Below are 19,925 nucleotides of genomic sequence, written 5' to 3' on the forward strand. Positions count from 1 at the left end.
GTAACAGAAAAGGAATACCTTTTGTGCTGAAACTTGATTCTGGGAAAGTCAGCAGTTGAAGGTGTATTTGTACATGTTTCAGTTTCCACAATTCAGTCCATGTTTTTTCATTAGTGATGAAACATTTTGTTGCGTTTGCTCCTTGGTAACGCAGTTAGCGTAACACTGAGGAAGGCGGACGTGAAACACATCCATTCTTTTCGGTAGACTGCGGCTGCAGTTCATCAGCATTATTAAACTCCAAACTTCTTCAGAGTGTAACTGCAGACATGCTCAGTCACATAGTCACATGCAAATATCTCAACATAACTAGCATGATAAATTATTTAATTATTAGTGCACTGTATTGACCATCATTTAAATGGTTCCAGAAACCAAACCAATGTCAACGCAGAAAAGGTCGTCCAGAATAATTTTAGCTAAGAACTAGCTAGAACTAAACCATTAAGAAACATTCAATAGTGGGAAAAGAATACATTAATTCTGGAATCCTCATTTATTCGTTTTTGTTGTGCAACTATGTGCATCTAACGTTAACAATGCATATACATCCATTTATCACTCCCAATATTTTTTCATCACTCCTCTCCATCTAACGCATTTTCCTGCGTTTCCTCCTGTCAACCATCGGGTCATATTTGACCAGTGGAAGAATAAGGGACGCGTGTTTGTGCTCATCCTTCAGCTCTGTCTCGTCAGTCTTTCCCCGGGCAGACTTACTCAGGGTCAGTCCCATTAACTTGGCCATATCCATTATCCTAAAAGAGAAATCATCAGTCAGTTAGTGACAACTTGTTTGATCTTATAATGTTGTATGACAGGAATGAAATTCTTACTAGTATCCATCATAGTGGTGTTCATTATTTTCAGTTCCCACTTTTTTCATGTCAAGTTCCCCCAAATTGACACTAATTAGCCCCACGGACCCCCATTTGAAAACATATGCCAGGGACCCCCCATGAGAGAAGATTTATTTTGTACTGCTCTAGCAGTGATTCTCAACCCGTTTAATTTCAAGGACCCCTAGTTTGACAGTTTGACATTAGTCTACAGAATCTCATTTAATGGCCTTTCTATCTCTGGGACCCCCAATTTATATTGTAAAATCAATGTTAATTTAGTAAGAGTACAAGTACAAATGGAACCAAATGGACCCGTTAGGGTGCATTTGGTTCCATTTGTACACTCAGAGTTAGAGAGCCATGAAGGGTCCATTTGGTTCCAAACTATCATTTAACTGGGGACACCCTGGAACTCCCTCAAGGACCCCTGGGAGTCCCCGGACCCCACTTTAGGAACCACTGCTCTAGGGAACATTACAGTCCCAAACAAGATGAAGATACCGGTACTGTATATCGAAAGCCACTGGATGGATTGTCCTGGAGTTTGCTGGACCTTCATGTACCCCAGAAAATTAATCATACTTAGTTTGGTGATTCCAATGCCCTACCATTAGGCCAAATTGCCATTTGCACAGATATCTCTAAATCAAATGGTCAGATTGCTGATATTGAACTTAAGTCGTTTTTCATTTTTACTCACTTAGCCTCAGTGACCCCCAGGTCACGGTAGAGCAGTGTGAGGTTCACGGTCATGTGACCCATATGCAGCAGCAGAGCCATACAGTAGGCTGCCACTTTCAGCCGCATGGTCGATGATACCATGTTCTGGACCCTGAGTAACACACATCCCAAACACATGTTAAAGAGATAAACAACCATGTTCTGGACCCTGAGTAACACACATCCCAAACACATGTTAAAGAGATAAACAACCATGTTCTGGACCCTGAGTAACACGCATCCCAAACACATGTTAAAAAGTATCACTTCAACAGGCCCACATTCCAAGCCAAACAAAATGGTATTTGATGAAGAAAGAAACATGTGCAACAGTACATTCTAATTACATGTGTTGCACACAACTGAAAGCACAAAACGTCCATACCTGCCATTTCTGAATGTTTCCACAGTGAACGTATCCATCAGTTTGTTCTGGATGATTCGAGGGCAGCCATCCTCCTTTCCGACTGAAAATATGTAAAACAGTGGCTCTTTTAGCTGAGTGACAAAGGTACTATTCAATAAAAATTCCAAACATATTTCTCTGAGCTACTCACACTTGCGAGAGATGTGGTGTTCTCGTACCAATCTGAGCATCAGATTGAGATAATATGCACAACGTGCACCTTTCTCTCTAGCTTCAGCCGCAGAAGGCAACATCTCCAACTGCCTCACCACACACCAACTCCTGGGACAAGAACAAATCATTAAGCACTTTCAACCTGGTGTCCATATTGTAGGCATAGAGTCCAAGAGCAAAGACGCACATCCAAAACCTTTTCAGGTGGTGATCAACAATACGTACATAGGGGGAAAGGAAGGGATGCCTACATATTGCAGGCATGCAATTATGGGCAACAATTTCAGAACATTTTAAATATTTTTGAAAGTTCTTGCCCTTCCTAATGTGTATAATCAAGTAGTAGTAGATGAAAGCCTAGGCTGATTTTAGAGTTTGTTTTCCAGTTCAGGTAAAAACCTACAGCAGGATGAACACAAAAGACTGCATACTGTACTTGCATAGAACACAGGTGGAGGTAAGCAAATGAATAATGGGTGTGTTAGGTCATGTGCATTGACAAATCTGTCGACTACCGCTATGCTATCTATGCTTGCACACTGGCACACCCATGGCTTTGTCTGGGCATACCTAAATCTATAACCTATGAGTTTCATTAGCTGTAGTTGTGTTGCTTATTCTGCTGTAGTTATTACAAACTCAGCCTAAGGCATGGTCAAATTCAAAAAAACTGTTTTTGTTTCATAAAAGTCCACCATAGACATTTCGTGAAAATAAATTCTGTGCGTGTCAGAGTTTGGAAGCGCTCGTTTTCAATGACGCAACATCCTGCTGCCTCTGCATTATGTGCAATTTAGAAACAGGTGGTATGAGGGTGAGGGATCGTTGAGCTAATTTCCAATGCTCCATGCTGCTCAATATGCATACTCTCTCTGTATGGGTAATTGAGGCGTCCAATGCCTCAGTGTGACCGTGCCTTAAGGGTGTCAGCAAACGTTCATGTGTTTCCTACCCTTCCCGTCTCATCTTCTGCAGCTCCTCTGGGCTAAGTGAAGCAATCTTGGAACCTGCCTCTTCCAAAGCCCCATATTCATCTGGAGTAAGAACTGGGGACTAGGATAAGGACAGAGACACAAAAAGGATGGCTTGATGTGTCCCCTTGGTGACCCACACAAGCTTGCGCGCACGTACACCACACCACACCACACCACGCCACGCCCACACACGCCCACACACACACAAGGATACGGTCATCGAACAGGTAGACATTCTCTGGTTTATCTGCATCTCGGTGGCATGGAGGAAGGTAAATATCGATATCTTCCCGGGACTCCGTCTGTGCAACCTCCTGCTGCAGGGCTAAATGTCAAGGAGAGAAGACAAGACAACGCAGGGAGGTTACAAATTTAGAATACAACCATTTCCAGTTGTATGGTTGTACAACCATACATGTACAACCATACAACCACCTAGGCTGCCAAACCAGCCGGACCATCTCTCTCTGTCTACTGTTCCCTATCAATAAAGGCATAAAAAGCACCAAAACAAATCTTAAATCTTGAAAAAAAAGAAAGAAAAATCAAATACAACCATTTCAGAAGAGCCAATATAATTACCTTCCAAGCCCTTCTGGTCAATGACACTGCTGGCAGCCTTGGCCACTGCCTGCTGCAGGGTCTCACTGCCCACCTGATTCAGTCTGCGGGAGCTCAGTGCTCGTTTCTGCTTGTTGGTACCAAAAGCCTCAATCAGAGAGTCCACCTGAGGAAGAGAGCACACAGCAGATTCATATATGACAGGACGCTAATATACTCGCTCGGTTGGCGCAGTGGTGCCTGGCCTGCCCTCCACAGCTGGGGGTTCGAAACCACTGCAGTGCATCCGGCTTTGTCGAGTGTCTGTACTAACACAATTGGCCCATGTTCGGGGAAAGGAAAGCCGGACAGGGAGGGTGATATTTGACACTGCATGTACTCCAACCGGCTGTCTCACCAGGGAGTGTTGGGCGGGAGGAGTAGGACAGGGAGGGCTCAATGTCTTCACAGTGAGGGCTCCTTACTGGCAGGTTAGTTAATAGGATACAACAGTGACAACACACAAATGTGTGGGGGACGAACTAATTGGTTAAATTTGGGAGAAAAGGATGTAGTATGCTATCAGTAGTTTCAGTTAACCCATTTAGACCCGAGGATGATTCTACAAATGCCTTCTAAATTGTGACAGTTTTCTGAAAAACCTTGTGTTTCTGTCAGTCGTTCTCAAACTTTTTCATGTCAAGGATCCCCAAAAATGATATGTAATTGGCCACCGACCCCCATCTGAAAATATGTTGTTCCAGTGACAGAAGACTTCTGATTTTCACGATTTAAAAAAAATAGCGAATATTATTATATTATTCAATAGCTAAAGTACAACTTAATGCTTAAAACACCAACAGGGGTTCCCGGTCCAGAACGGGATAAGATGAATGACACATTCGCTACTCATGTGCCCTTATTACACTATTCCCGACTCCCGAGTAGGCCGGCGCCTAATAGGCCAATGTTAAAATCCATCATAATAAAATAAAAATCAATGCACCTTCTCTCTGTAGCTCTGACTGTTTGTCTTGGAAGTGTCAGTCTCTGTTGTCTCCCCTGGAAAGAAACCCAACAATTAATTAATAACACAAGCACATTCAACCTAAAGCAGTTAATGCAACGCCATTATCTGATTGAACAAGAGTTATCACATTAGCAAATAATACATTTTTGAATGCAGCCTTGTGTGCTGTCATCGACAGAGGTGTGTCCAATCTCTGTTGGTGGTATTTTACCTGGTATTACAGGTTGCATATTGAAGAGCTGAGCAGTGTGCACCTCCATATTCATGGTCTCTTTGTTCAGCACCCCTACATAATACCTATGTAGATGACAAATTTAAATTATAGAAAACGTAATAACCACACAGCAAACTTGAGAATGAATCCAAGATCTAAGATGATCTAAGATGATTTTATGTTAAACAAGCTGGTGTGTTTCAAAAGTAAATTCAGTATTATACAAAATAAACTTACTTGCAAAGATTGCTTTTTGCAAAGTTATTTCCGACATATGATAGTCTGTCTGATTCGGCAATCTAGAGTGAAATGTACAAATAGAAGAAATACATGAATAGTAATAGCATAAATATGTAAAAGCTCTCGTACTTTAATAAAAATATAATTAAATAAAGACATAATGCATAATTTGTGCATTTCTCACCAGCATGCGTCTGCTCTGTTTCCTTGGGTTTTTATCATCGATGTTCTTATAATAGGTGAAATCCAGCTGGTCTGCATTTTTCAGGTTTCCGTTAGAAAACTGAACTTTAAATTTAAAAGAACAAGTTGTCAGTGATGAGCAACATACTGAACATAGCCCTCATAGAATGGCTGACACTCCAATACTCCATACATACTGTGTGGTTTGTTGCTGGCCAGAGTATTTTAAGCACACCTGTCAATTTGTGTGTCACAAAAGGTAGCCTACTTTGTGCTGCTGTGAATGAAGGCTGCAGTGTCCAGTCCACATTGATATATTTTACTATACACATGACTTTTTTTAAGGGACTAAATTAATTTCGCTCCTATGCCATCAAAATGTGGAACGCCCTACCAACAGTCATTAAGACATGCGAATCCCTTGACTCCTTCAAAACCACTCTCAAAGGGCACCTACGGACGGCTGCAATTCGAAACTTCTGTTTACCAAAGAGCTGGAGATACTACTGTTACTGAACAAACGAGACAAGGCTATTTAACACTAATTTTATTCCAAACATTTAAGCAGAAGACAGCAAACTATTAACTCAACTAACCTCGCCTATTCATGCAGTACAGTACCTAGCCCTCCAAGCAGAACCCAAATGCTACTGAAGTTTCTGACATTTTGTTGACACAGATAGCATTGGGTCCTGTAGCACTACTACCATGCCACCTGGGACGCACCCATTTTAAAACATAAACAACATGTTTAGCGGCTCCCCGCGCTCTTTGATGAAATGTTTCCGTGTGAGGCTTTCTGAATATGTAAAGTATAAGTACCCATACATGCCGCTGCGAATATCTCCTGTGGCGCGGAAGCCGTTAAGTATTTTTAATATATGTTTGCCCGATTTGGAAGCTTGGATTCTTCTCTTCCTTCCTTGTTTATTGACACCTCATTGTACCGCCTATCTGGCTAGCTAGTGGCGCTATAGCTATGACACAGCAGATCAGAGGCAGGGACGTAGCCTCACAAGCCAACCGCACACCGGGAGGCGGTACAATAAACGGTAAACAAACAAGAAGAAATAAAGCGACCAAATCGGTCAAACAAAGATTAAAAATACTTAACGGCTTCCGCGCCACAGGAGATATTCGCAGCGGGATGTATAGCTACTTAAAGTTACCGAATTCAGAATAACTCAAGGAAAATAATGCCGTCACTTGGCGCAGATCCTATTTTAGAGAGAATTTCTACATCCGCGTACTGGAATTTCCATACGAAAATATAGGTCTGACCAGGGACCCAACATAAAACTCATCAAAATTTCAGAAAAGCTTTATGTAGGGTCCCGAGAGGGGCTATACAGTACCTAGACCTAGAATGCCTGTGATCATTTAATTATACTTCGTAAATTTTCATGTATCTGTTCACATACATGAAAATTTACGTATGTGAAATACTGTACAACTACATACTGTATGTAACAACAAGAGCCGTTCTAGGGCTATACAGTACCTAGCCCCTCTCGGAACCCCCTGGGTCAAATGTCAGAAACTTCACTACCATTGGGTTCTGATAGCCCCTCTCGGAACCCCCTGGGTCAAATGTCAGAAACTTCAGTACCATTGGGTTCTGACTTGTGGGGCTAGGGTTCTGACTCGGGCTAGCGCTATACAGTACCCAGTACCCACGTGTGCATTACTGCAACTCCTACAGAAGAAACATGCCAACGAATCGACTTCCATTCATCATGATATCAAATACACGCAATTATGATTGACTCTCAGAATTCACAAATGTGTAATATTTACCTATAACTGCTTTGTCGGTTTCTTTATCCACATCACAACACACCACTGTACAAGTAGCAGCCATGACTGCTTAGTTAGAACTACAAGATTCTCTCTGGTCTGGTGTTGCACAAAAATCTGTGACCCATCCATAGAAATGGCCCTATGCAGAGCCTTAGATATAGTGGAAATGTCCCATTTACATTTTTGTTACAGACGCCTCTGTCGTCACATAATTCAATGGGTCACAGCTGTTGGTGTAATAGGTATTCGATCCAACTCGGTTCGGCCTGACCGCAGTGACACCCCGAGGTGAGGAGTGACATTGCAATTCTTCACCTCAGCGGGGGTCATGGACAAAATCCACAGCGCCACCTTGTGAGTCTGGTTGTAAAATCAGTCTGGGGGGGAAGGAAAATAGTAAGTACAACAGAGAAAGCAGCAGTGTACACTGCCGTGCCGTGGCTAATGGATATGGATTAATTGATGAGTATGACAAATATATTGAATATCGCCCGCTATTCATGAATCAATGTGAATCCATGCAGTCACCGTGTTGTTGGGCAGAGAATAGTGAAAGCTCCAGATTTCCCCAGTCAGTCGGAGTCCACGCTGTCTCCGCCCCCGGTGTTTGCAGCTGCAGCAGCAGGGCCACCAGGACATCATGACCCAGTGGTTCCTCCATCGCGGCGGACACTCTGTTGGACTCCCATCGGACATGATGTCTGTGAAGAGCACCGTCGTGGGGTTTGATCGCGCTATCGTCGAGATGGACATCGTTGACGTTAATCCGCGTGGCCGCGTTTGACTGTTATGAAGTCATAACTTCTTGGATACCGTTTACTTTACGTGATATAGCTTGCTGGCTACCAATTAGTTAGCTTTGTTAGCCTGTGGCTGGGGACAACAACAGGACAGGACAGCAGCACAGGCCCTGCACTGCTCTGTTTGGGCATTCGAAGGTAATAACGTTACTGCCCGATTTAATTTTAGTTCAATAGCATATTTGTGTGCCCGCCTTTGCCAAGTAATACCGCTGCATGTCAATTGATGTGTATGTTAGCACTTAGCAGCTATAGCTAATGTTGTTCCATTCCCATTGCAGGAGGATAATACAAACCGATAAAGCCTGGTCACTTAAGTGGTCGTCATCCTTAAAATTGCACGAATAATTTTGATGTTTGAGTTTTCTTGTTTGAACATAGGAGTTCTACATTCGCTAGATATTATGTTGCTTGCCTGAGTTGCCTCCTTGTCTACTTAGGCGACCCAATTAAGCATTACACTTGTTTACAACAGGGTCCACATTGTTCAATTCATCAAAAGTTGCAAGTTGCTTTGGTGTGGACGGACTGGACCAACTGGTTGCAAGTTGTGACTATACTGTAGTTGCATTATGCAACTGCAACTAGTCACAACTAACTTGCAACCAGTTGGTCTGGACTGACGGATCTATGATGAATTGAAAAAGGACCGTGGACCCTCTTGTAAACAAGTGTAATGCTTTATTGGGTCGTCCACTCACAGTTGACAGTTTTTGTGCTTGAAATGTACTGTAATTGTGCAAACTGTTAATAAATCAATAAAAAAAATCAGTGCCTTTTGGGGATAATGGTTGCAAGGAGTTGCATTGTTGGTTAGCAGGTAACCGAGGGTCTCGAAAGGGGCTACATTGTTGGTGTACTGTGGACTGGCCTTTGTTCATCTAATCTAAACGACTTTAGATTCTAAACTCTATAAAGTGTTGATGCAACAAAGAAACGGCAATGACATGGAATATAATTATCCCCGCTGCCAGCTCCTCATTTATAGATTAGATTATTATTAATTAATCCCACAACTTTGTTTTGTTTCCTGAATGCCTCCATTTGTTCCTTCTCTCTGCCCCTCTCTTTAGGACCATGGACTTCCCAGGCCACTTTGAGCAGATCTTTCAGCAGTTGAACTACCAGCGTGTCCATGGTCAGCTGTGCGACTGTGTCATTGTGGTGGGCAGTCGCCACTTCAAAGCTCACCGTTCGGTGCTGGCAGCCTGCAGCACCCACTTCAGAGCTCTGTTCACTGTTGCTGAGGGAGACTCTAGCATGAACATGATTCAACTGGACAGCGAGGTGAGGATTAAAGCCAGACCCCATGTTGGTTTGGCCGGTATATCAGCCATTATTTGATTTCTTTTGACAACATCGGTATAAAGCAGCCGATGTGTCCTGATTTTAACCACTTTCAAGTATCCTGGCGTCCCTGTTTGGGGCATTGGGGATTTTTTAAATTGCTTTACCTAAAATTGTGAAAAGGCACAAGGTAAGATGGTAGCAAGTGATTGCATGATTCAAGGTGGCTAATTGTTGGTGGACACAAACAGCCTGTGTGTATTTGGTTGTGTGATAATGATATGTGTATGCCTAGTGCCAGCATGTGGTTGGTTGGTTGGTTAAAGCCTACCTTATTGTATGTCAATTAAGCTAAAATAACCGATCTACAAGCCCAGAACAGGCATGCATGTGTGGTTTAAAAATGATGCACTGCAGTTTGTGTTGTTTGCACGCAGATCACATTTCCATTTGTGGTCTTTCATGCAGGTGGTGACGGCAGAGGCTTTTGCTGCCCTGGTGGACATGATGTATACATCAACCTTAATGCTGGGGGAGAGCAATGTCATGGACGTACTCCTCGCAGCATCCCATCTGCATTTTAACAACGTAGTGAAGGCCTGCAAACACTACCTTACCAACCGCACGCTGCCCGTGTCACAGTCCAATGACAGACCTGCCCTCCACCACACCCAACAGGACCAACAGAGACACAGGCAGCAGCAACAGGCAGCGGAGTTGACTGCGAATGCAAACCTAGCAGCTAACGCGAACCTAGCAGCTAACGCAAACCTGGCAGCGAACAGTGCTACATCCAGGCTGCAGCGCTCCTTCCTGCTGCAACAGCTTGGGCTGAGCCTGGTGAACTCCGCTCTGGGCGGACTGGAGGAGGACAGAGTGGGCAACGGGGCGGTCGAACAGAGAGCTTCGTTCCCCATCCGACGCTTCCACAAGCGCAAACCCTCCCTTGCCATGGGCCTATCGGAGGATAGACCCCGTCAGAGGCCCCGCCCCTCTGCCCCTCCAGGGGCGTTGGTGGGAGAGGGTAACAGAGAAAGGGAGGAAGTAGCGCTGCTTTCCCCAGACTCTCACAAAATGGGGGATGAATCCAAACTGGATGCTGTCATCTCTGGACTAGTGAGGGTGTCTCAAGACGATGCTCAGATGCCCAGCCAATCAGACAGTGGACACTGTGAAGGGGGGGAGTCGGGGATGATGCAGGGGGGAGGAGTGGGCAAGGAGGAGTACATGGAGGAAGGGGATCACCAAGACGACGGAAAGATGAAGTCGGGGACAGAGGAGGACGTACAGGAACAGAAGGTGGGGTTGCCTGTTTCAGGGATTGGAGTTAATGTGCTAAATGATCGTAAATCATCAGCATACAATCAAATCATAGTACTCTTGTTTGCATTCTATGCATGTTGCTGTTTTATTGCCTGTCTTTGTCAAGATTTCGAGCGGTGCACACCGACTGGGTGTGATCACGGGTGTGATTTTTACAATGTGTATTGTTTTCATCTAGGTGGTGGTGAAACGGGAGCCGCTGAGCTCCCCAGAGCCTGCTGACGAGACCAGCGATGTGACATCCCAGGCGGAGGGCAGCGACCGTGCGGAGGCCGGCATCCAGGAAGAGGAGGAGAAGGTGGAGTTGAGCCCAGAGAGCAGTGACCGCAGCTTTACTTCTGACCCCCAATCCAACTCTGATGCCCAGCTCCTGCTCAAAGCAAGCCAGGGGGGCAGCTCTCGGGCTGGAGGGAGTGGCGGTGCGGGTGGAGGAGGATTCGGATGCGGCAGTGTACTAAGTGGCAAGTCTGGGTTTAACATTTCTAGCTTCCTTAGTGCTAAGGGTTTCGGAGGCGGTGGAGCCGGGGATGATGACCTCCCTAACACGACGACCGGCAACACTGTAGCGCATCACTTCCTGCTTGAACAAGAAACTGCTGGGACATCTGCCTCTGGCTCCCTGCTGCGCCACGGTTCCCTTAGTAGCGAGAGTCATGGTGGCTTTGGAGACAGCCTGCAGCCTGAATCACTCTTCCTACGGCCGTTACATGACGGTTTAGGAAGCCCTGGAGGAAGAAGTGGAGCAGGAGGTGGCGGAGTGGGGGACCCCTTTGGTCTGGACTTTGAACACTCCAGTCTGGGGCTGCATTCCCTGGCGCGAGCCTCACGAGGGGGCACAGGAGCTTGTGCTCCCTCTCTGGGGTACCCAGGCTATCGGCGCATTGCTCCAAAAATGTCTGCTGGCATCGGAGGAGGCAGAGGCGCTGTTCTCCAGGGCGCTGCTTCGTCCTCCTCAAATCTTAGTGGCCCATTGCTTCTCAATGAGAATGGAGGTTATGAGAACGGCGGCAGGCCCACCTCCCTCCTACCGCAGCTGACAAGAGCCTCAGCAGATGTGCTGTCCAAGTGCAAGAAGGCTCTGTTGGAGCACAACGTCTTGGTGGTTGAGGGAGCCCGTAAATATGCCTGTAAAATCTGCTGCAAAACGTTCCTCACCCTTACGGATTGCAAGAAGCACATTCGCGTTCACACGGGAGAGAAGCCGTACGCCTGCCTGAAGTGCGGCAAGCGCTTCAGCCAGTCCTCCCATCTGTACAAGCATTCCAAGACCACTTGCTTGCGCTGGCAGAATAGCAACATGCCGAACACCCTGCTATACGAGAGGGACCATGTCAGTGGTCAGTCAACTCACTGAGCCCATATGAAACCCACAGGCACAAGGGTGCCCAGACTGCTCATCGTCTATTTACTCTAGTAGTTGATGCTTACTACAAATAAGCCCCTCTGTATACAGCCTCTTGAAGTACCATTGCCATTGCCAATAATCTAAGCTTATTTCGAGACCCCCCCCCCCCCCCCCCCCAAAAAGAAATCTTGTTTGGTTAATGTGTTTTCTTATCTGTGAAATTCCTGGTAGTTTATTGTGATCATCTACTTTACATATCTCCAAAACATTATATATATATATATATATATATATATATATATATATATATATGTATATGTATATGTGTGTGTATGTGTATATGTATATATATATATATATATATATATATATATATATATATATATATATATATGTATGTGTTTTAAAACTAAATGCACTGGCTGGATCCAGGTTTAATGCAGGGCAGGGCACCCAACTTGGGTAGCCTGTGATGTCACAGATAGAACACCAATTGGAGCCTCAGTAAAGACATGCATTGTTCCATGAGGAAGTACTGTATGCAGAAACATTCAGTGATACAAAATGAGTGTTCCCTCTAGTGACTGACTTTCTTACCATGCATTTGGATTCTGTTCAGATAATTCCCTCTGGATTCTCCCTGAATTACAGAGATTCTGGAGGATCAAACGTATATGGAATAATAAATGAGGGCAAAGCTAGAGGTACTGTAAAGCTCCTTTTTGGGGGAGAGAGAAATACTTGACATGTACATTTGTTGAACAGAGATGACCACACCTGGGATACACAAGAAAAGTTGTTAGTCTATAATTGGCTCCTTTTATTAAGGGAAGGAGAAGGGGTAGTAGTATCACTTCCTGTGTTGGCTAATAACTGAAGACACTGTGGAGAAAAAAAAGTAGGAGGTTGATTACTTCTTACACAAGTTCATTTTATTTTAGATGTATGACATCTGAAGTTGCCTTTGAGTCTGAGCACCTTTATGAAGTAACATGTACGGTCACTTTGAGCCAAGATAAGTGAGGAATAAACATGGCTGACAGTTGGCTACCGTCACCGTTGCAGTTTGCAGCGGTGTCTTGGAGATCTTGCTTGAAAAAGTTCTGAGAATAGAATTGTGCCATATAGAGGCATTTGTTAGGGTGTGTGTGTGTGTGTGTGTGTGTGTGTGTGTGTGGACAATGAATACAGAATATTCAGAGGCCATGTATTTGTTCAAATTAAACAGATTATGAGGTACAGCAGGTGTGGCAGACTGCATAAGAAATGTAAATACTACACATTTTAATGGCTTTAGTGTTTTTTTCAGAGTAAAAAAAAAAAACACAAGACGCATACCTAAATGTTGTATAAGAGTTTAAGGTACTTGGTGCTTTATAAATGTCGGTCATACTAATGGTGTTTCATTCATAACAAAAGCACTTGACTATAGTAGTCCAATTCTACCAACTAGAGACCTGCGGATGGTGGATTTAGCCGCGGTTAACCACAGTTTAGGCTGGATTTGGGTCATTAAAATATATTATAAATTAATATTGGATAAACCGTGGGTGAAATAATCTGCGGGTGGTTTGCAGATTTATACAATTGGAATAATTGATTAATGCGGTCGGATAGCAGGTGGATTATTAATACGCACACGCGGATGCGGGTGACAAAAAGCTCATCCGCAGTTCTCTACCAACCCTTTTTCATTTTTTCATGTGTGCATGTAAGTGTTTTGTAGGTTATGTTTCTCAATCAGACAATGCATTCCCACTGCTTCTGTAAATTGTTGAATCGACTTCAATTTATGGTTGTTTTTTGTGCATGTGTTTTATCTGTTGTGCCATTTTAATTTTTTCTTATGTCTAATACTTTCCTCTAAAGTGTTGGATTAGCAGGAGGACAAGCGTTAATGTATTTAATGTGTACGGCAAAGGATTTGGGACCACTGTTTAGTTTTTCCAGATCTTGTGAATCCACCACTATAGCTAAGTCACAGCTTATGCATATCAAGCTAAGTTTGGAAACCCGGGCTCAACCTAATTGAGAATAAGAGTACATTCATACTTTTATATATGAACTAAGAAAGAAATCCCACTACTGTTCTTTTTATATCGTGTTTGCCTTGTGCAGAATTTATTTCTTGATGTAGTGTGCCACTTGCACTGTCACTGACTCAAAATTCATTATTGCATCCATTCCTAGTTGGCACCTTGTTGTAGTCTTTACACTGTCTGTTAGTCTGTCTTTATAATAACATGAAACAACAGTTTCCTTTGAGACAAAATTACTTTAGCCACATTACCTTGTACCTTGTGTGGTTGCTGTAAAACAAGCTGGCCAACTGTGTCCTTTGTTCCACTTGTAATTGTTCTGTAAACAGTACCAGTAATATTTATTCACAGGAATATCCAGTTCTAGCTTGACTGGTCTTTTAAGGACTCCTGATGGTAGAAGCTTACATCTTTGTTCTGTCTGTGAACTCTTCCTCGCTTCCCTCCAACGTGAGAGAATTAGAAATAGTAGGAAATACTGAAATGCTGTTCCACGAAATATGTTGTGGCAGATATACAGAATCACCATGACATTCTGCTAAGGATCATATCGGCACCACTCAAGTTTCACACAGTGGCCTGTAAAGAGTTTCCTGGGTGCTATCTTATATAACTGTTAATGTGAGCAGTTTTTATGTGAATCTGTGAAAAGTGCACTGTCTTGACATGTTAACATACCACTGCTTTACATATAAGCCTATTAACTAACATAAGGCCTAAATATAAATTGATGAGAAATGTCACTGCCTTATGCCCATTAGCTTAAAAAGCCGGGCTTTTTACTGATATGCCAAAATTGAAGAATTTTAGGTTCTTGAGAGTAACCTAACAGTGTAGTTCTAAGAAGATTCATTGTTTTTCTTTTCTGATGAAGGTTGTACAGTATTTCTGTTGTACAGACTGAATAAAACGATAAAGTTTGGTTTGTTTGTTTTTATGTCTTAAGCATATACACAGATGAATGAAAGGCCACTTAATACAAAGTTTTCTGAAAGGCTAGTCAAAGGGAAACACAACAAAATTAGAATGAGGTATTCTTTTATTTAAAGGAAACAAGATGGAGGGATATTAGTCTGGTACTTGGAAGGACATTGATTCCCCCCTACAGTTGGAGTCCTTTGATCATTGGCTCTCCTCTCAAGCCAAGCAGCAAGTTATTTGCTGCCAGAGCGGACATGGCATTGCGGGTGGTATAGGATGCACTAGCAATATGGGGCAGGATCACTGCAGAAAGAAACAGAAGAGGGAGGGTAGGACTCAAGGGTGGTGAACTAAATGCATTCTGCAAAAACATGCGAAGAAGATTACATGAGGATAACCTAACTGCTGCTGCACAGTCACATACTGTATGTATAAGCTGTCACAGTTGTTATTCTGCTTAAACAATGCACTTGTCTTTAAGTACATAATTATCTGCTGCCATTTGCTGTAACTGCCTTGTCCCATTGCTATATTTAACCATGCACTGTATGCATTGCATATAAATTATTTCACACTGGCCACATTGATATCTAACCTCTTTCTGTTCTTTCTTTATCTCTTTCCGCCTTTCTTGAAACTGCAATGATGATTATAAGACAAATAATTTAATTTCACCCACTTTTTTTACACCTGTAAACTTACAGACAATAAAGTTGACTTGAGTTAATATTAAGGCTGGTTCCAGAACAAACAAAAAAAAGATAGTAGATTGGCTAATGACTGGTGGGTTAAAACGGTTAAAGTACCGTAGTTAATGATCTGACCTAATTTCCCTGCAACTTTTTGGGAATTCACAGTTGGCATACTCACCACAGTTTTTGAGGCTGAAGAGGGGGTGGTTGGTTGGCAAGGGCTCAGGGACAGTGACATCTAATCCAGCTCCCGCAATCTGTCCAGTGGACAGAGCATCATAGAGGTCTTCCTGGTTCACAACACCTCCTCTGGTAGACGTAGACAACACAGCAATTGGAATCAGTGTTTACAGTATGATGTACATTTAAAATACAAGATGGCTTTAGTTTTTCTTTATGGTTACATGTATTTTATGATTATACACGTGTGCATGCGGGGGGTACCTGCTGGTGTTGATGAAGATGGATGTGTTCTTCATCTTAGAGAAGAGGTTTTTGTTGCAGATCTCTTTGGTCTCTGGTGTGAGAGCACAGCACACAGCCAGGAAGTCTGACTGCTTGGCCAGCTCATCCATAGAGACTAGAACAAGTAAGAGACTTAGGGCTGTATTTTGCGTGTCTTAAGTACCAGGTCTTATTCCCTAACTTGAGTAAACTAAAGACCTGGAGGCGTGATCAATGCCATTTGGCTATTCTGAGTGGCCAAAGAGCATTGATCACGCCTCCAGGTCTTTAGTTTACTCAAGTTAGGGAATAAGACCTGGTACTTAAGATACGCAAAATACAACCCTAAGGGCTGTATTTTGTGGCATTGATAAGACCTGGAGGTGTGATCAATGCCATTTGGCTATTCTGAGTGGCCAAAGAGCATTGACCTAGCCTCCAGGTCTTAAATTAAGTAATAAGACCTGGTACTTAAGACACGCAAAATACAGCCCTTAATGTAAGAGGATCTCATTATCTCATTTACAAATTAATATTCAGTTGAAATGTTGCAAAGAATTGTCCCTATAATCCAAAATGTAAATGGTACTTAGCCGCTTAAGCTCTATATAGTCTTATAAAGCCCCAAAATAGCCAATCTACAAGCTTCTGCAAGCTTACATTATGAAAAAATGTGAAAGCTTTTGAGAATTTGCCCAAAACAGGTGACACCATGGTAATTAATATGGTTCATATGGCCCATAAGGATAATAACCCTGTACCTTTGCATGCATCATCTATCTGTATATTAAGTTATCAACTCCAAAGGAACAGGGGTTGCCTGTTCTCATTAGAATTGTTTCAAATGATTCATTTATATTCTTGCATTTGTAAGCGTGGCTTCCTTACCATATTCTGCATTAATAATACTAGCCAGTTCAGGTCTGGGGGCCACATCTGTGTAGATGAACTTCTTCACCTTAAAGGGGGCCAGGCGCTCAGCAATAGCCACACCTTAAAGCACAAGCACGTAAGATATGAGAATGCGGCAATCTGACAAAACGGTTTGGCAAGTGGTGGTGGTGATACGCTATTTTAGGTAGTTCACATGTATGTGTGTACTGTACGTTTACGTGATAAAAGAATGCTCACCGATCCTCCCCAGACCCATGATACCCACAGTGCTGTTGGCCAGTTCATATCCGCACAGCCACAGAGTTCTCCATGTACCCCATCCACCTCTAAAAGTTTCAAGGCACAGTATAAACAAGGGCAACCATGTGCCTCATTGTTGCTGCATGACCTTGACATTACCACCAAATTGCACCATACAGGTGAGCAACTTTGTAGATGGAGAGGGCCACTATATTTCCACACTCACTCCAGAGGGCCACTATAGTTCCACACTCACTCCAGAGGGCCACTATAGTTCCACACTCACTCCAGAGGGCCACATTGCATATTACTGTCGTAGCAAAAATAGCCAACATACAAGCTCAAAACGTGTCGCACTGAGCTTGTAGATCAGCTATTTTCACTATTATTTGAATTGAAATACTGAATTATTTTATGCTGCTTTTGAATCCTGAAAAGTATTAATTTTATTTAATTTCAAATGCAAATCAAGTCATATCAGTATTCCGAACCTGAGGGCCACATTAAGTGAAGGTGGGGGCTGTACTGTATGTGGCCCTCAGGCCACCAGTTGCCCATGTATGCTGTATCATACTACTGAGTTACAGATACAGTACCTTGGACATGTGTTGTGATTTGTTGATGAGTATTCACGATTCATTGTAGACAAACATACATTATACATTATTATACAAACAGACACACATTCTGCGTCATTAGAACGGTTGTTTTGCGGCTCAACTGACAATAAGAGAGCACTAAAAACGGTGTGCATGTGCAAATGCCGCATGTGTCTTACGTCTTGGCCTCATGCGTGGCCTCAATGAGTCTTCTAGAGGTGGCGAGCAACACAGCCACAGTCAGCTCAGCCACAGAATCTGTCAGAACGTCTGGGGTGTAGCCCACACGGATCCCCCTGAGGTGAAACACACACACACACACACACACACACACACACACACAAACACACACACACACACACACACACACACACACACACACGTGATTTTCCGTTAACTCAGAAAGTCATGCAGGCAACACAGTCACCCTGCTGCATCACACACATTTTCAGACACGCACGTACGCACGCACACACACACACACACACACACACACACACACACACATATCGCGCACAGATCACGTATAGACACACACACGCATGCACACACACACACACACACACAATAGATTAACTAACCGTTTTTTCAGCTCATCCAAAGAGAGATGATCAAATCCCACTGACATAGTACTAAGGACCTTCAGGTTTGGCCCTGAAGGAATGCACGCACGCACGCACACAAACACACACACACACACACACACACACACACACACACACACACACACACACACACACACACGCATACAAAGAATGAGAAGGGGGAACATTTCAAAGGACAGCACCCTTTGAATCCAGATTGGTCAATTTGAATAGGTGTAGGAGAACACTAACAGTCCTCTGACCTGCAGCGTCCAATAGTTCTGCATCGATCTTCTCTGTCAGCACACAGAGCAGAGCATCAACCCCTTTGACTTTTTCAAGTAGCTCTTTCCTGGGCACAGGGACATCGTCTGAGTCCCACAGCTCAAACTGCACTCTGAAGAAAACATATACACCCTCATTAAAATAAATTCCTATCAGAGGAGAGATAACTCAATAAGGAGAATGGTAAATGGTATAATAGATAGAGATATACCCCTTTTGGGCGATTGCATTCTTTTCTGTCTGCTCCGAGGGCAAAGTGCATTACTGCATGCCTATCCTGTTTATTCAGGATGAGTAAATTATGAACTTCATTAACTAAACATTTACATAACATGAAGCTTTCAGCCATCATTGCACACTACTACAACAGAATTATGAGATTGTAATCTACGTAAACCTATTCTATATACTTCAGATATCCTAAAATAGCAGATCTATAAGCTCACAACGTGTTACACAGTGCGACACTTTGTGATAATATGTTCGAAGATTTTAGAAGAATTGTAGAAGGTTTTTGATAAAAAATATAGTAAAATATAGAACATAGCAAATATACATGCACAACATGGCAACGCTATATTTTCTCTGAATGTCCAACATGCCCAGAATAGGGAGTCAGGGACGCTTGTAGGCTTAATGTGGTTATGGTAGTCTCATGCTGAAAAGATGACTCACTTTCCAGACTCACGGAGGATCTTCAGGCCTTCAGGTGGGATCTGTCGGGTGACATACACCCGAGGCAGGGTGGACATCTCCTTCTGCATGGTGCGCCTCACATTCCCACTGACCGTTAATGGAGCAACAGCTATTCGCTGAAGCCTGTTCAAGGCAACACGACTGCACCACATTGCCAAAAGAGTAAATGTGTGGGCAGGTGCCAGAGAGATGAACAACAGGGTTAAAACGGTACTTTGGAACTTGGAGTTCTTGTGTGGCTACAGTTCAGGAGGAGGTACCACTACCGCTTTTGACCAATATGAATGGAGGGAGTGAGTTAGGAGGCTAGGGATGATGGCATGCATCTGCCGGGATCCCCCCTCCACACACACGCATGCACGCACACACACACACACACACACGCACACGCACACGCACACGCACACGCACACGCACACGCGCACACACACACACACACACACACACACACACACACACACACACACACACACACACACACACACACACACACACACACACACACACACACACACTTCTATATTCTACGCTTCTCTATGGTGAAGTTCATAAATGTTTCACTTGTTAGCAGTTGACCTTTGTCCGTAAACATTGGGGGTCTCAAATGCAAGGGTTTTCTTTTTCACTCACTGTGCGACAGGATCCAGCTCCAT

At 43.4% G+C, this 19,925-nt stretch overlaps 3 protein-coding genes across 3 annotated transcripts; 1 reads left to right on the top strand and 2 right to left on the bottom strand.

Annotated features, from left to right (window-relative positions):
* Positions 1 to 491: 491 nt before the first annotated feature.
* On the bottom strand, positions 492 to 7,223 carry polr1e (RNA polymerase I subunit E). The gene is made up of 12 exons (XM_083764716.1): positions 7,121 to 7,223; positions 5,325 to 5,428; positions 5,138 to 5,199; positions 4,898 to 4,983; positions 4,663 to 4,718; positions 3,699 to 3,843; positions 3,331 to 3,441; positions 3,095 to 3,188; positions 2,120 to 2,250; positions 1,948 to 2,029; positions 1,543 to 1,674; positions 492 to 758 (listed from the first exon to the last, which is right to left on the bottom strand). Exons 1-12 carry the CDS (start codon positions 7,182 to 7,184, stop codon positions 593 to 595), a joined length of 1,233 nt encoding a protein of 410 aa, XP_083620842.1. The 5' UTR covers positions 7,185 to 7,223; the 3' UTR covers positions 492 to 592.
* A 347-nt stretch (positions 7,224 to 7,570) lies between these two features.
* Positions 7,571 to 12,025, top strand: zbtb5 (zinc finger and BTB domain containing 5). Its single transcript, XM_083764797.1, has 4 exons — positions 7,571 to 8,061; positions 8,997 to 9,210; positions 9,679 to 10,509; positions 10,712 to 12,025. Exons 2-4 carry the CDS (start codon positions 9,001 to 9,003, stop codon positions 11,885 to 11,887), a joined length of 2,217 nt encoding a protein of 738 aa, XP_083620923.1. The 5' UTR covers positions 7,571 to 8,061; positions 8,997 to 9,000; the 3' UTR covers positions 11,888 to 12,025.
* A 2,994-nt stretch (positions 12,026 to 15,019) lies between these two features.
* grhprb (glyoxylate reductase/hydroxypyruvate reductase b) lies at positions 15,020 to 19,424 on the bottom strand (the record flags this gene model as incomplete). Its single annotated transcript, XM_083765123.1, has 9 exons — positions 15,020 to 15,141; positions 15,709 to 15,839; positions 15,975 to 16,110; positions 16,863 to 16,967; positions 17,106 to 17,194; positions 17,887 to 18,003; positions 18,262 to 18,361; positions 18,555 to 18,688; positions 19,252 to 19,424. 9 exons carry the CDS (start codon positions 19,422 to 19,424, stop codon positions 15,020 to 15,022), a joined length of 1,107 nt encoding a protein of 368 aa, XP_083621249.1.
* Between the last annotated feature and the right edge of the window lie 501 nt (positions 19,425 to 19,925).

Source organism: Protomyctophum parallelum (genome assembly GCF_964188405.1).
Source record: "Protomyctophum parallelum genome assembly, chromosome: 5".
Lineage (NCBI taxonomy): Eukaryota > Metazoa > Chordata > Actinopteri > Myctophiformes > Myctophidae > Protomyctophum > Protomyctophum parallelum.